General features: G+C 37.2%; 1 protein-coding gene across 1 annotated transcript in view; it reads left to right on the plus strand.

The window, feature by feature from the left end:
• The window catches only part of Fbn1 (fibrillin 1), a 228,871-nt gene that overhangs the window by 142,109 nt on the left and 74,708 nt on the right, over nucleotides 1-12,054 (plus strand). Inside the window, exons 18-24 of the mRNA XM_048793250.1 lie at nucleotides 2,960-3,013; nucleotides 4,590-4,715; nucleotides 6,591-6,716; nucleotides 7,258-7,377; nucleotides 7,597-7,734; nucleotides 8,542-8,592; nucleotides 10,887-11,012. Of these exons, the coding sequence (XP_048649207.1) occupies nucleotides 2,960-3,013; nucleotides 4,590-4,715; nucleotides 6,591-6,716; nucleotides 7,258-7,377; nucleotides 7,597-7,734; nucleotides 8,542-8,592; nucleotides 10,887-11,012 (741 nt within the window). The remainder of the gene's footprint in view (nucleotides 1-2,959; nucleotides 3,014-4,589; nucleotides 4,716-6,590; nucleotides 6,717-7,257; nucleotides 7,378-7,596; nucleotides 7,735-8,541; nucleotides 8,593-10,886; nucleotides 11,013-12,054) is intronic.

A 12,054-nucleotide genomic window follows, 5' to 3' on the forward strand; every position in this document is an offset into this window, starting at 1 on the left:
TAAAGTCCTAAAATAAAGTTAGACCTAATATTGAAAATACTTTGTTCCAGTGGGTCAGTTTACATATGAGATTCAGTCTGTTCATTTCTGCACTAAATAAAATGAATTAAAGATTAACCCATAATTTTTAAAGATCTGTTATTTTTAAAAATGTTAATCTTTGAAGCTAGAGAGTTAGAAATTAAAATATACTATGAGACACTAAATATGAAGGGAAGACTGTTAATAAAATGAGGAATGTCAATTGAAAGAAAGCCTTATTTTGACTTTTTACTTCACTAAGTGAATAAGATGCAAATTATCATTTATATATGATCAACAATGAACTAAGTACATGTTTAATATACTCCAATTATACATAAACATCATTCCTTCAAACCAAAATACTTTGATGCAAATTTATAGTTGTGTGTTATTAATACCATCATTTGCCTGTTAACTATTCAAATGCTTTTCTTACATACTGTAAATTTATATGATAGATGAGTGTCATGAAAGCTGACCCACACAGTGTAGGTGATTTGTTTATGTTGATTTGGTCATGTTGAGGTCCAAGACTTAAAATCCAGGGAACTTGATGCATACAGTTTTTTGCTTTGACATTTTCCTCTGGACCAAATGCCTCTCCAAAAAATTCTTATGATACATAGGGGAATGGTGAGGGTTTAGAAAAAAGATGACCAAAATAGACTTGATTTCTCTAAGCAGTAAAGCTTGAAGAGAGTTAAACTTGAGGCCCAGGTCTGCTAACTTCTGATTTTTATTTGAATGAATTTGCAAAGAAAGGTCCATCCGTGGAAGTGGTTTCGTTCAGTTTGATTTCTCCACCTCTTTGGTGGATGAAAATTTCAAACCATGAAAGATCCAAACATGAGATAATCCCTCATTTCAGGAGAGAGAGGGAATTAAAAAAAAATTATTGGTACAATATAATTATACATATTAGTGGTATTCATTGTTATATATTTATACACACACAAAATAATTGAGCTAAATTGAAAAAAGGGATTTTTTCATATTTTTATTGGTGTGTTATAGTTATACATAATGGTGGGATTCATTGTTCCATATTTATGCATGCATATAACAATATAATTTGGCCACTATCATTTCCCAGTATTTCCTCTTTCTCTCCTCTCCTTCCTTCTTTCCTCTACTCTACTAATCTCCTTTCCATTTTCATGAGATCTTGGGAGATTTTTAAGTACTGAAAATATCCACAAAAAAATGTCTTTAATCCATTGAATGAGAAATTGTAACTGTGCAACCTCTAAAGTTATCAGTGAGTGGAGCAAGCTACATATGAAGCTATTTCTCACTGACTAGAGAAGCTGATTTACATGGCTCAGCAGGCCCTCTTACTTCCTCAGCCTTCAGACAGTGGTGTTTACTCCTCACAGAAACTAGTCATTTAAGCCTGCCTGAGTACAATTCTGGGAATTTTCCTGTGTGACCCCAATACTGCCGTCTCCATGATGCTACCTTGAGGTAGCTCAGCAACATCTACTACTTCAGTGTTTGAGCTGTACACAGTTACATGTTATCTCATTAGATTTATAGACCTGTCATATGAAATGGATATCATTAGCCCCAATTTGCAGAAAAGGAAACTATCAGAGGGAAAGTATTTGCTACCCAGCAATAAGCACAGTCTTCAACATTCAAACCCATGATGATCTGAATTCACCTCAGAGTCTAGTGCCAGATCCTGCTCAAATGAAAAATAATGGAGACAATACTTTGATTCCATTTAGGCCAAGCATCAGATAATCTAAATTACCTGTAAAAGTGCTTTTTACAAAACTGGTATGCTCTTGTTTTGTTTTATTATTTTAATTAATTGCTTATGTGAAAGAATAAAAAGGACCTTTTTTCTCTTTTTCTCTGGTACCCACCTTTCCATTTGTGCCTTTGTTGGCCCCTTTTATGATGATTTAAAAAAGAAAGAATTTTACTTTTTTTGTCATATTAACATTTGTTAGGTGACACACTTCTGAAGGATTCACCCTTAAGCTTATGTTTGTAGAACTCATTTGTATCTGCTGTCATCAAAATGCAAATCTCTAGCCTATGGAAATACAAGAACTATTTGCTTTAGCAGTGAGGTTCAGCCAGCCTCTGAAAAAGAGGCCCATTCCTAATATCCAGTTGTCTTTCCACTTAAGCACTAGAGATAGTGGCTGCCAAAAATCATGGGCAACTGAGGGACATGTTACTTTCCTTTCCTTGCATAAAATATGACTCTAGTTATTTCTCCATTCACTCTATGTTCACTGAAATATTATTGGGACTATTTGTAAAACACTGTATACTTTTAATAAATTTTCTACATATCAAAATTTTTCTTAAAAGATCTCACATTTTGATACTAAGCAATGCTTTCCCTTTGAATTTATCTTAGAGAATGCATCTACTATCCTGATGAATATTACCTTTTAAAATACAATTTGAACACACACAAGAGTAGACACCTTGTTGCTGTTCTTCTGAGGGGAGGCTCGAGAATTTGCAGAGAAAAGTGAAAAAAAAAATATTGGGAACTTGATTGTACTGAAAAAAGAGCTTGCACTCAGAAACAAAATTATTCCCAAGATGGTGGGAGAAAGTTTTATTAACAGTTAAGAAACCACATTTTAACAGGCACATTTCACTGTAAAGTGTAAAGTGTTCCCTGGTGAACCAAATCAAGTTATGGGAAAAAATACCTTTTCCAAAAGTGCTTTGCACAAGGAATTGCTATAACTTGCCTGTATCCTTCAAAGTCGATTTCCTCAGTGATGCGGATCCTTTAAAAAAGAGCCTGGTATAAAGGTGACTCCCTCAAGAGATGCCTCCTTTCCCTTTACCACGTTATTTTGGTTCTGCTCACTTTGGAAGAAATGATGTGTGCAAAGCTAAGGGCAGGATTGACCTGTTCTGCAAACAAGGGAATCATTTACTATCTGTTAATTTATTGCAGCGGAATATCAGGCACTCTGCAGCAGTGGGCCAGGAATGACGTCAGCAGGCAGTGGTAAGGATTCGTTTCAAATTTACTACTTTAAGCATGTGCCGAGGCAGCATCTGGCCTTCCTGTGGGTTTTCAGTTGGTCCCTTGACACTAGTCTGGCCTGGCTCCTCTCTGGCCATCATTGCATGATATACCTGGGATGCCTAGAAGTCCCCATGGCAGAGCCACTATGCCCGCCCAATGTTTCCTGGGATTTCAGAATGTGGGTGTGGGGCTCGCTCGCTGAAGGGGCTGGGATCTCTCCCAGGGCACTTGATCAGGGAACATAGGATGAGATGAAATGATTGTGGTTGTTCTTTCTTGAAAAAAGGCAGCCTGGACCTTCTTTAGATTTTCCTCCATCAAGTATACCTCATGATTATGTGCTGATAGAACTATCTCTGTCTACATACTGAAAGATTTCTTATCTCTCAAGGACTTGGTCATTATAAGGTGACAATAAGGAGCCATCTTATATGTCATAGCAAGCAGTGACAGCAACCAAGTTGGAAGAAAATAAGATGCTTGTGTAGGAGTTAGAACTAGAGAAATGTTGGGGCCATAAAAAAAATTAAAGAAAAATGAAAAAACTAGAACAAATGTAAAAAGAGGTGACAAGAAAGAAGAAGGGATTGGCTTACTAATATTAAATTAAATGATTTGATTAAGAGAGTTCTAGTGGACTGGTAGAATTAATTGTCAATTCATTCAGTATGTATGGATGAAGACAAGGAGTGGATATTTGAAGGAGAAAAGAGGAGAAATCAAGAAATTTATAACAAATTTGGAGCTAGTGGGTAGACAGTAACAAGTTGTAATAGGAACTTGGAGAAGGAAAAAAAAGTCAACCCTAATTTTTAAAAGGTTCCAGCAACAGGATTTGAGGCTACCCATGCACTCATGGTCATTCTGCATCTCCTTCACTCCTAGAGCTCTGTTTAGTCTTTGAGAGCTCAGAAGAGAGAGGACCCAGCTCATGAGGGCAGGGAAGTGAAGGCTTTTGTTTGAGCTGGCTTTTGATAAAAAAAGAGACCTGCTCCAGGCATTACCTCCACAGAGTGAAGAGGGCACTGTGTGTTCACAGAGGAGTGAGAAGTTTGGAGCAAATAAACAAAGGCTTCATATTTCAATTTAATCTTGAGGATATTATTGAACCCACAAAAGTTTGAGTCAAGGGTATGGCATGATCATCTTGCTTTTAGGATGCTCAGAATGGTGCAGTGTGGAAGGAAAATGGAAGAGGGAAGGGCTGGGGGCCAGGAAACCAGGGCTAGGGACTTGAGCTCTGTAGTGGATCTGCTTTTCCATCTTGGTGCTTGAACCAGGAGAAGTCCAGGATGTCTCTTTCAGCTTGATTCAGGAGGTAATCTTGAAGTTCTAGCTCAGATGCGGGTTTCTTCTCAGGGACTGGTGGAAGGAAGACTTGATTTAGGAATATCTTAAAATGAGAAAAAGGGTATGAGCTTTCCTCTTCTAAGTGAACCCTCCAACCCTCCTTAAATTCCAAGTCTATTACATTTATTGTGCTGTTTATTTTTTAAACAGTTAATTTGATGTTTATTTTAGAATGTCATTGATTTTGAACTTTTTGGTGGTGCAGATATAAATGAATGTGCATTAGATCCTGATATTTGTCCAAATGGAATTTGTGAAAATCTCCGTGGGTCCTACAAGTGTATATGCAATTCAGGATATGAAGTGGATATAACTGGAAAAAACTGTGTTGGTAAGAAGTTCCACCTGTTTTCTAAGACATTTCATGTATAATGTATCCCTTCTTTCATTGCTTGGAGGAAACTGCTTCTGATTAACTTAAAGGACTAAGCAGATGAATTCTTTGCACTTAGTGTGTCAGCACTGCATTTACATGTCTTAATAGCAAACATTCACATAACTGAATCTTGATAGTTTTTATTAATAGCCATGTATCAGATTCACTCCATAAAAGAAGCTTCCATAAAAGGAGCTTCTTAGATATTATAAAATGCAAAGATTTTGAGCCATTCTCATATGGCTACAAAGTCATCACTACTTTCAATAAGAGAGAAACAGTTCTTCCAACCACTTATTGGATTTAATCAGAATACAGCTTATTTTCGGTAATAACTACTGTTTCCTAAGTTGAGCAGTACTGGCTTTGATGCTCTAACAGTCTTTATTTATTTATTTTATTATTTTTTTAAATACACGACAACAGTGGAATGCATTACAATCCTTATTACACATATAGAGAAGAACTTTTCGTATCTCTGTATATAAAGTATGTTCACGTCAATTTATGCCATTATACATGTACTTTCTTTTGCATTACAATTCTTAATACTCATATATACCACAATTTTTCATATCTCTGTTTGTATATAAGGTATGTTGACACCAATTCAGGTCTTCATACATGTACCTTGTATAATAATGATGACAGTCTTTAATGAAGTTACCAGCCAGTAACTAAATGAATCAGTTGGTTGGGAAGAAAATGTTCAACATGGGTCAGTTTCTTCCTAGACCAGTATTTTGTGAAATGCATTGTCCATTCTGTAGTGGAGTGACATATACCTCAAGTTTTCTGAAGCTGAGCTTCCAAAGCTAACATACTCATTTTTATAGAATATGCCAGACTGTGCCAAAACTAAAATGTAAGATGGTACATCTTTTTGATTGGGAAGCCAAACACATTTTACATATGAGCAAACATATGTTATGGAATAGGACAAAAATTAATATACTTTAAGATGAATTAGGGGACCTCAGATATATTTTTTTACTGCATGATGTACCTGGGATGCCTAGAAGACCCCATGGAAGAGGCACTATGGCCCACCAGGTAGGTCCTGGGATGAAAAAACTGTATTGGTAAGAAGTTCCATCTCTTTTCTAAGACAGTTCTAGCTGATGATCTAATCAGACCCTCTCAATGCATAAAAAATTCTTTATAAATGTCTAGCCCATTTCATAGGCTGTCTGGAATAATTTAGCTCAAAGGGATATTACAAACTGCATAATTTCTACATTCCCTATAGTAATTCCTATGTTAAATCTTGTTTTTTCTTCAGATAGTCATATTATTCAGCAGGAAACAAGGAGTTTTCCTCAGTCCTCTGAATTGCAAGTCTGAATTCCCATGACAATTATAAACACTACAAATTGCTTCATACTTTGTAAACATAACTGGAGACAATTTAAATTATTTTAAGGAAGAAATGCCCATCCCAGAACTAATGCATATCAAAGATGGACCACACTTTCTAAATATTTATCTAGTTTCTTAACACAATAAAATTGGTTCTGAGTCTGACACAATGAAGCAATTATACAAAGCAATGATAAATGATTTCCAGCAAACCCAGGTTTTCTTCATACTGAAGAAAGTGAATTAAACATTGTCTAGTGACCTAAGGCTTTGTAGATATCTGGTTTTGATAACCAGGTCAAGCTTCTATTTTCCTAAAATTACCTCATTTTGTGAAAACCAATGGAATAGGAATTTTACCTGTTTTGGTGTAATTAATCATATCATTTTAAAAGATCTAATCTAAAAGAGCAAAGAAGTTGCTTTCAAGAGATGGGCTCTTTCAAATGTTCATTTTCATTGACTTTGCAGATATTAACGAATGTGTGCTGAACAGTCTACTCTGTGACAACGGACAGTGTAGAAACACTCCTGGAAGTTTTGTCTGTACCTGCCCCAAGGGATTTATATATAAACCTGACCTGAAAACCTGTGAAGGTAAACCATATGTTTTATTCTTATAATATGTACTTTGCTTTCTTTTGGAATGTCGTTGGAAAATCACAAGAATAAATTAGAGTCACTTCTATTTTAGACAATCATGCCCATTTTTAATTGAAGTCCTGTGGCTCTAAATGGCACTTGTACACACTTTGCAAGCCACTGATGGTATTTGTCTTCAATTGGTGTATTGTTTACCATTTAAATGCCACTGTGTTCATTTTGCCTGGCATATTATTTGCTATCACTTAATAAACGAAGACAATATTATACATGTCCCATTTGAATTCATAATTTGGGATCACATTGTACCTTTGTTCCACACTTTCTGAATGAAAAGATTCAGCCAATTACTAGATTCCATACCAAACAGAAATATCAGTTAGTATTTTGGCATTTCATCTAGTAGAGAAAAACTATCCAGTCCAAGTTTTGCTATCTGATGAAGAGTGTATGGTAGCAATCAGGCCAAAAGCAAAACACTCCTTTATGCCCAAGACTGGCTTTTAGCAGTAATGTAGACCTGTTTTTGTTTCAGACATTGATGAATGTGAATCAAGTCCTTGCATTAATGGAGTCTGCAAGAACAGTCCTGGCTCTTTCATTTGTGAATGTTCTTCTGAAAGTACTTTGGATCCAACAAAAACCATCTGCATAGGTATTTATCTTTCTGAGAATGATTTTTTTATGTTTATTAGTGCTGCTATACTTAACATCAACTTTTGCTGAGAAGAGTTTAAGTGTGGGAGCAGCATTTAAAACCATCAGTGTTCCTTGTTTTGTCATGCTATTCCTGCTATAAGTCCAATGTGCATGTTTGAATTTTTGAAATAGGTTCTACTAAATATCCATTAAATATCATCCTCCTCCCCTGCAGAAACCATCAAGGGCACTTGCTGGCAAACAGTCATCGATGGGCGGTGTGAGATCAACATCAATGGAGCCACCTTAAAGTCCCAGTGCTGCTCTTCCCTCGGTGCTGCCTGGGGGAGCCCGTGCACCATATGCCAAGTTGGTAAGAGAAATGGTGCTGTTCCCCCCGCCCTCATCCACTGGTCGATGTGCATAGAAAGGGAAAGATAAGTATTTTATTTATTTAAGTTCACCTGGGAATTTTGAAGGATTTGATTCTGATGGCCTCAATGAAACATTCTTGAATAGGAAATCAGAGAAGTGTCAAGTACAATAATTTTATGTGATTTGGTTAATTTCTATCTCAAAATGATGATGGGGTTAGTTTGTGAGTCTTCCTTGAGGCACCAGTTCCTGGTAAGGGTCCTGAGCTTTTAGCAATTCCAGCTTTTCTTCCAAAACTCTAATTGTTATAAAGAAACCAACATTTATGACTAAGCTTTATAAGGGTTTCTGCTCAACTTCTAAATCTGTTGGGAAGCTGAGGTTTGAGAGCCTCGCTAATCGTTTGCTGATCCAATGTTTTAATATATCAGTGTGTGAATTTATGTGATGTGAATGCTGTGGGGCTTGAGACCTCCAAATTCTTGGCTTTCTGCCCCTTTTCATTTTGTAGTAGTCTGATTCCCATCTTCAGGATAATAGAAAGAAACTTGCACTGGGTTTCCTTCTTAACTGTCACCTTAGTGTGATGTAACTTTGTATCTTTTGAGATATCTTAGAGGAACTGAGCTTTATCATAGGAGACTTTCATTATTGTTCTTCCTCACCTATGCAATCTCAGAAACACTATATCTCATCCTTATTCATAACATCTAATTCCTGTTCCAGGTCCTCTTTTGTGTTTGTTATAATACATCATAACTACAAAGTCTGGATATTGTCACCTTTCTTTTTTTCCCCCCCACAGATCCCATATGTGGTAAAGGCTTCTCAAGAATTAAAGGAACACAATGTGAAGGTATTTCCAATTATTTATAAACCATACATTTCTGGGTGTGTGAAGAATGCTTGTGTTAACTTGTGCTGGCTAAAGAGGTCCTATAACTTCACAGGGAGAAATACACAGCATAGGAAAAGAATGACAAGAACTGCAAAGCAGAGCAGATGTTAAGTTCACAAGCCTGTATGGTGCAGTTCCCAGTGTCAGAGCACTATGGCCAAAGGTCAGGGGGGCTGAAAATGTTTAGGTTGACTACGGTTTAGAGTGACTGCACTTTCAACATGCCATTTATCAGGAAGAGGAAAGCAGGAAATTTTTGGTGAAGCCGTAAAATTTGTATTTCCTTGGCTCTCCCTGGGCCTTGTTTGTTTGTTTCGTGCTCATGGCTGACTTAGAGGGATGCACTCCCTTGCCTCTTTTTTGAGTCTGGGTGGATTCCCTCCAGTTTGCAGTGATTCTTTCTCATGGAGTCCCAGATAGATATAGGTCATGGTGACTAACACAATCTGACATGACACAGCAGCTGAAATATTTTAAAAACAGCAATTAGTCCCATATGTGGGATGAAATGAAGTTCTTTCCCTGTTAAAACAAAGAACACTACAACCCCCACCCAAGGTCTTGCTTTCCAAATGATGACTGAATCCTTTGGCCTTTTCCTGGTCCAGACCCGCTATAATAACTTATCTGAGCTCAACAGCACATTTTGGTATTTGAGTGGCCAGAATAACAACAATAAAACAAGCAACTAAACAAAAACCAGAAAGGTATAGTTTCTCCACTCCAAGGAAAGATACAGAAATTTTTTCAACATTCCTGGCTTAGAAAGTTATTTCTTCAAAATAGGGACACAGTTTGTGTGTTTCTTAACTAATGTTCTCCTTTTTGGCACTGGCAAGTAAGTACCTTTCTTTGGACTAACTGGATGATGAATGTTTTTCCAAATTAAGTACAGTGAGCACACGGCTCCCATTAAGCAGACAGGGAAGGATTGGTCCACTTGAGAGAGATTGGGTGAGTGATGAATGGATGCACATGAGTGAACACCTTTGGACTCTCCTTGATCCAGGCAGGGACCACCATGATATTGCCAGGATAGCATGAGACCACTGCTAGGTTAGAACTAGTTACATAATTTCTAGTGATTTAGCACTTATCAAAAGAGACTCCCGACTGACCCACATATCCCTCAGGATTATTTTCTGTGCTCATCTTCAGGCTGTTCTTTTCTTTGCTAGCTTGAAATAGCAGGTTTCTAATTCTCTGTTTCTAGACACACATGCTAGGCAAGCACTCTACTGCTGAGCCATAACCCCAGCCCTATAGAGAGAACTTTTAAGTTTTATGAGACACCTCATCTCATAAAGCTAATTATATGGCCCCTGGGAACATCATCTGTTTATAGCTACTAGATCTGTCCCCAAGAACTCACATACCCACTCTCTGACTCAAAAGTTACCCCTGAGACTAATGGAGAATCTCTTTTATTATTAGTAATAGGTTGCTATTTAGACACCCTAGAAATTCTACGTGAACTGCTTGTATGGAAACTAGTTTTTTGAACTTATCAGCTTCAAAGTGTCCTTTTCTTTTCTTTTCTTTTTTTTTTTTTTGGTTGGAGACCCAAAGTTTAATATGATGGTAACCAGAGGGAAGACAGAGAATGTTGGCCCAGTGGGGCATGCAGGGATGGATGCAGTAAAAGCTTATAGAAATTTCACTAGACTTCTGTTCTAATGAAATAGCAAACAATCTTCATCTTAGATGGAAGAGAAAGATTTTGGTGAATTAAGGGCAGCAAAAGCATTTGAAATAATCATCTAGGAAATTAGGAGAAATATGTAATTATGGTAACAACAATCAAACAATATGATGAGTTCTGATTTTTTTATCTCATAGTATAATCAAAGTGTGTACATTAGCTGACATGGAGTAAAATGATTCATGTTTAACCATCCCCTTACCATAATATCAAACCACCAATATCAACCCCCCCCCCCACACCGCCTCCTTCACTTATGCTGTTTGGTTGAAATTTACATGAAATTACATGTAAAATATTTGACCAAAAGAAAATAGCAAACAGTTGTCTAACCATATGTCATACTGAAAATGTGATCGTGAAGTTAATGATTTTGTAAAGTCCAAGGAATCTAATTTGTTCCCAAGCACAGACAAACCCTGTGGCATCCTCCACAACTGCAAAGTGGCCTTTTCTATTGTGAGAATAATTATGAGTCTATAAATGGACTAAGGTAAAATTACCTTATACATGTATGTTAACTTCATGCTTTTTTTCCTTTTCTTTTTAGATATAGACGAATGTGAAGTGTTCCCAGGAGTGTGCAAAAATGGCCTGTGTGTCAACACCAGGGGATCGTTCAAGTGTCAGTGTCCCAATGGAATGACTTTGGATGCCACAGGAAGGATCTGCCTTGGTAAATACTGAGCTCATTTTTCTAATAATCCTTTCTTAAATATTCAAAACTCTTAATAAGACACAGCTGAATATTTGGTTCTAAGCACCAAATTCAGACTGCAACATTAGGATCCATGGTAATTTCCTTGACAGATGGCCTTCCTAACTCAAGTTTTATGTTCCCCTTTACAAAAAGTGTATAGAAAAGGTTATTGAGAAGAAACTTTAGGCCTTTGTTGTTATATAGATATTCCTTAAATCAGTCTTATCACAGCTATTATTCCAGAGTTCTGAGATCTGTCCCCAGATGCCATGGAATATAGGATACCAGGTGAATGGTGACAAGAAGATCAACATTTGCACTTAATAGAAAACTATAACCAATGACTTCTAGACATGTCCTGTCATTGGCCAGAAAGACAGGTCCTTACAGCAAATGCATGTGGGTATCAGGAGCAAAGATACCACTGCCTTGGGGAGTAAACCTGAGGGAATCCAGAGCTATTGTCACTGCCAGTTAGGTGGGATCCTCCAGGACAACTGCTGGAGCCCAAAGAAGCACCTCAAACCCAGTCATCCCATCAGAATGAAATGGAAGAGATTGGATGCGGAATCCAGAATGCTGTCTTTAGAAGGCTGACCCAGGGGCAGCAAATTTAAGTGCCACTTATGCTATCCAGCAGCATTTCTTGGTATAACTACTGTAGCTTCTGACTGTCAGGAATATGCCCCTTATATTGCTCATATCTGAGCCCATGACTCTGGAAATGGTGCTCGGCTTTTGCATATCTGAAACTAAACCACTCTAAGAGCATCACTAGTCAGTGTAGGAGGTGAAAAGAGTTCATGCAGTTCAAGGTTTTGATCATTTACAAATTAGAGCTAACAAACCTTTATAGAGAGAACTTTTTAAATATATATTTTAGTTGTAGGTGGACACAGTACCTTTATTTTATTTATTTATACATGGTGCCAAGGATGGAACCCAGGGCCTCACACATGCTATGCAAGCACTCTACCGCTGAGCCACAACCCCAGCCCTACAGAGAGAACTTTTAAGC

Source organism: Marmota marmota, unplaced genomic scaffold (assembly GCF_001458135.2).
Source record: "Marmota marmota marmota unplaced genomic scaffold, marMar, whole genome shotgun sequence".
In the NCBI taxonomy this organism is placed as follows: domain Eukaryota; kingdom Metazoa; phylum Chordata; class Mammalia; order Rodentia; family Sciuridae; genus Marmota; species Marmota marmota.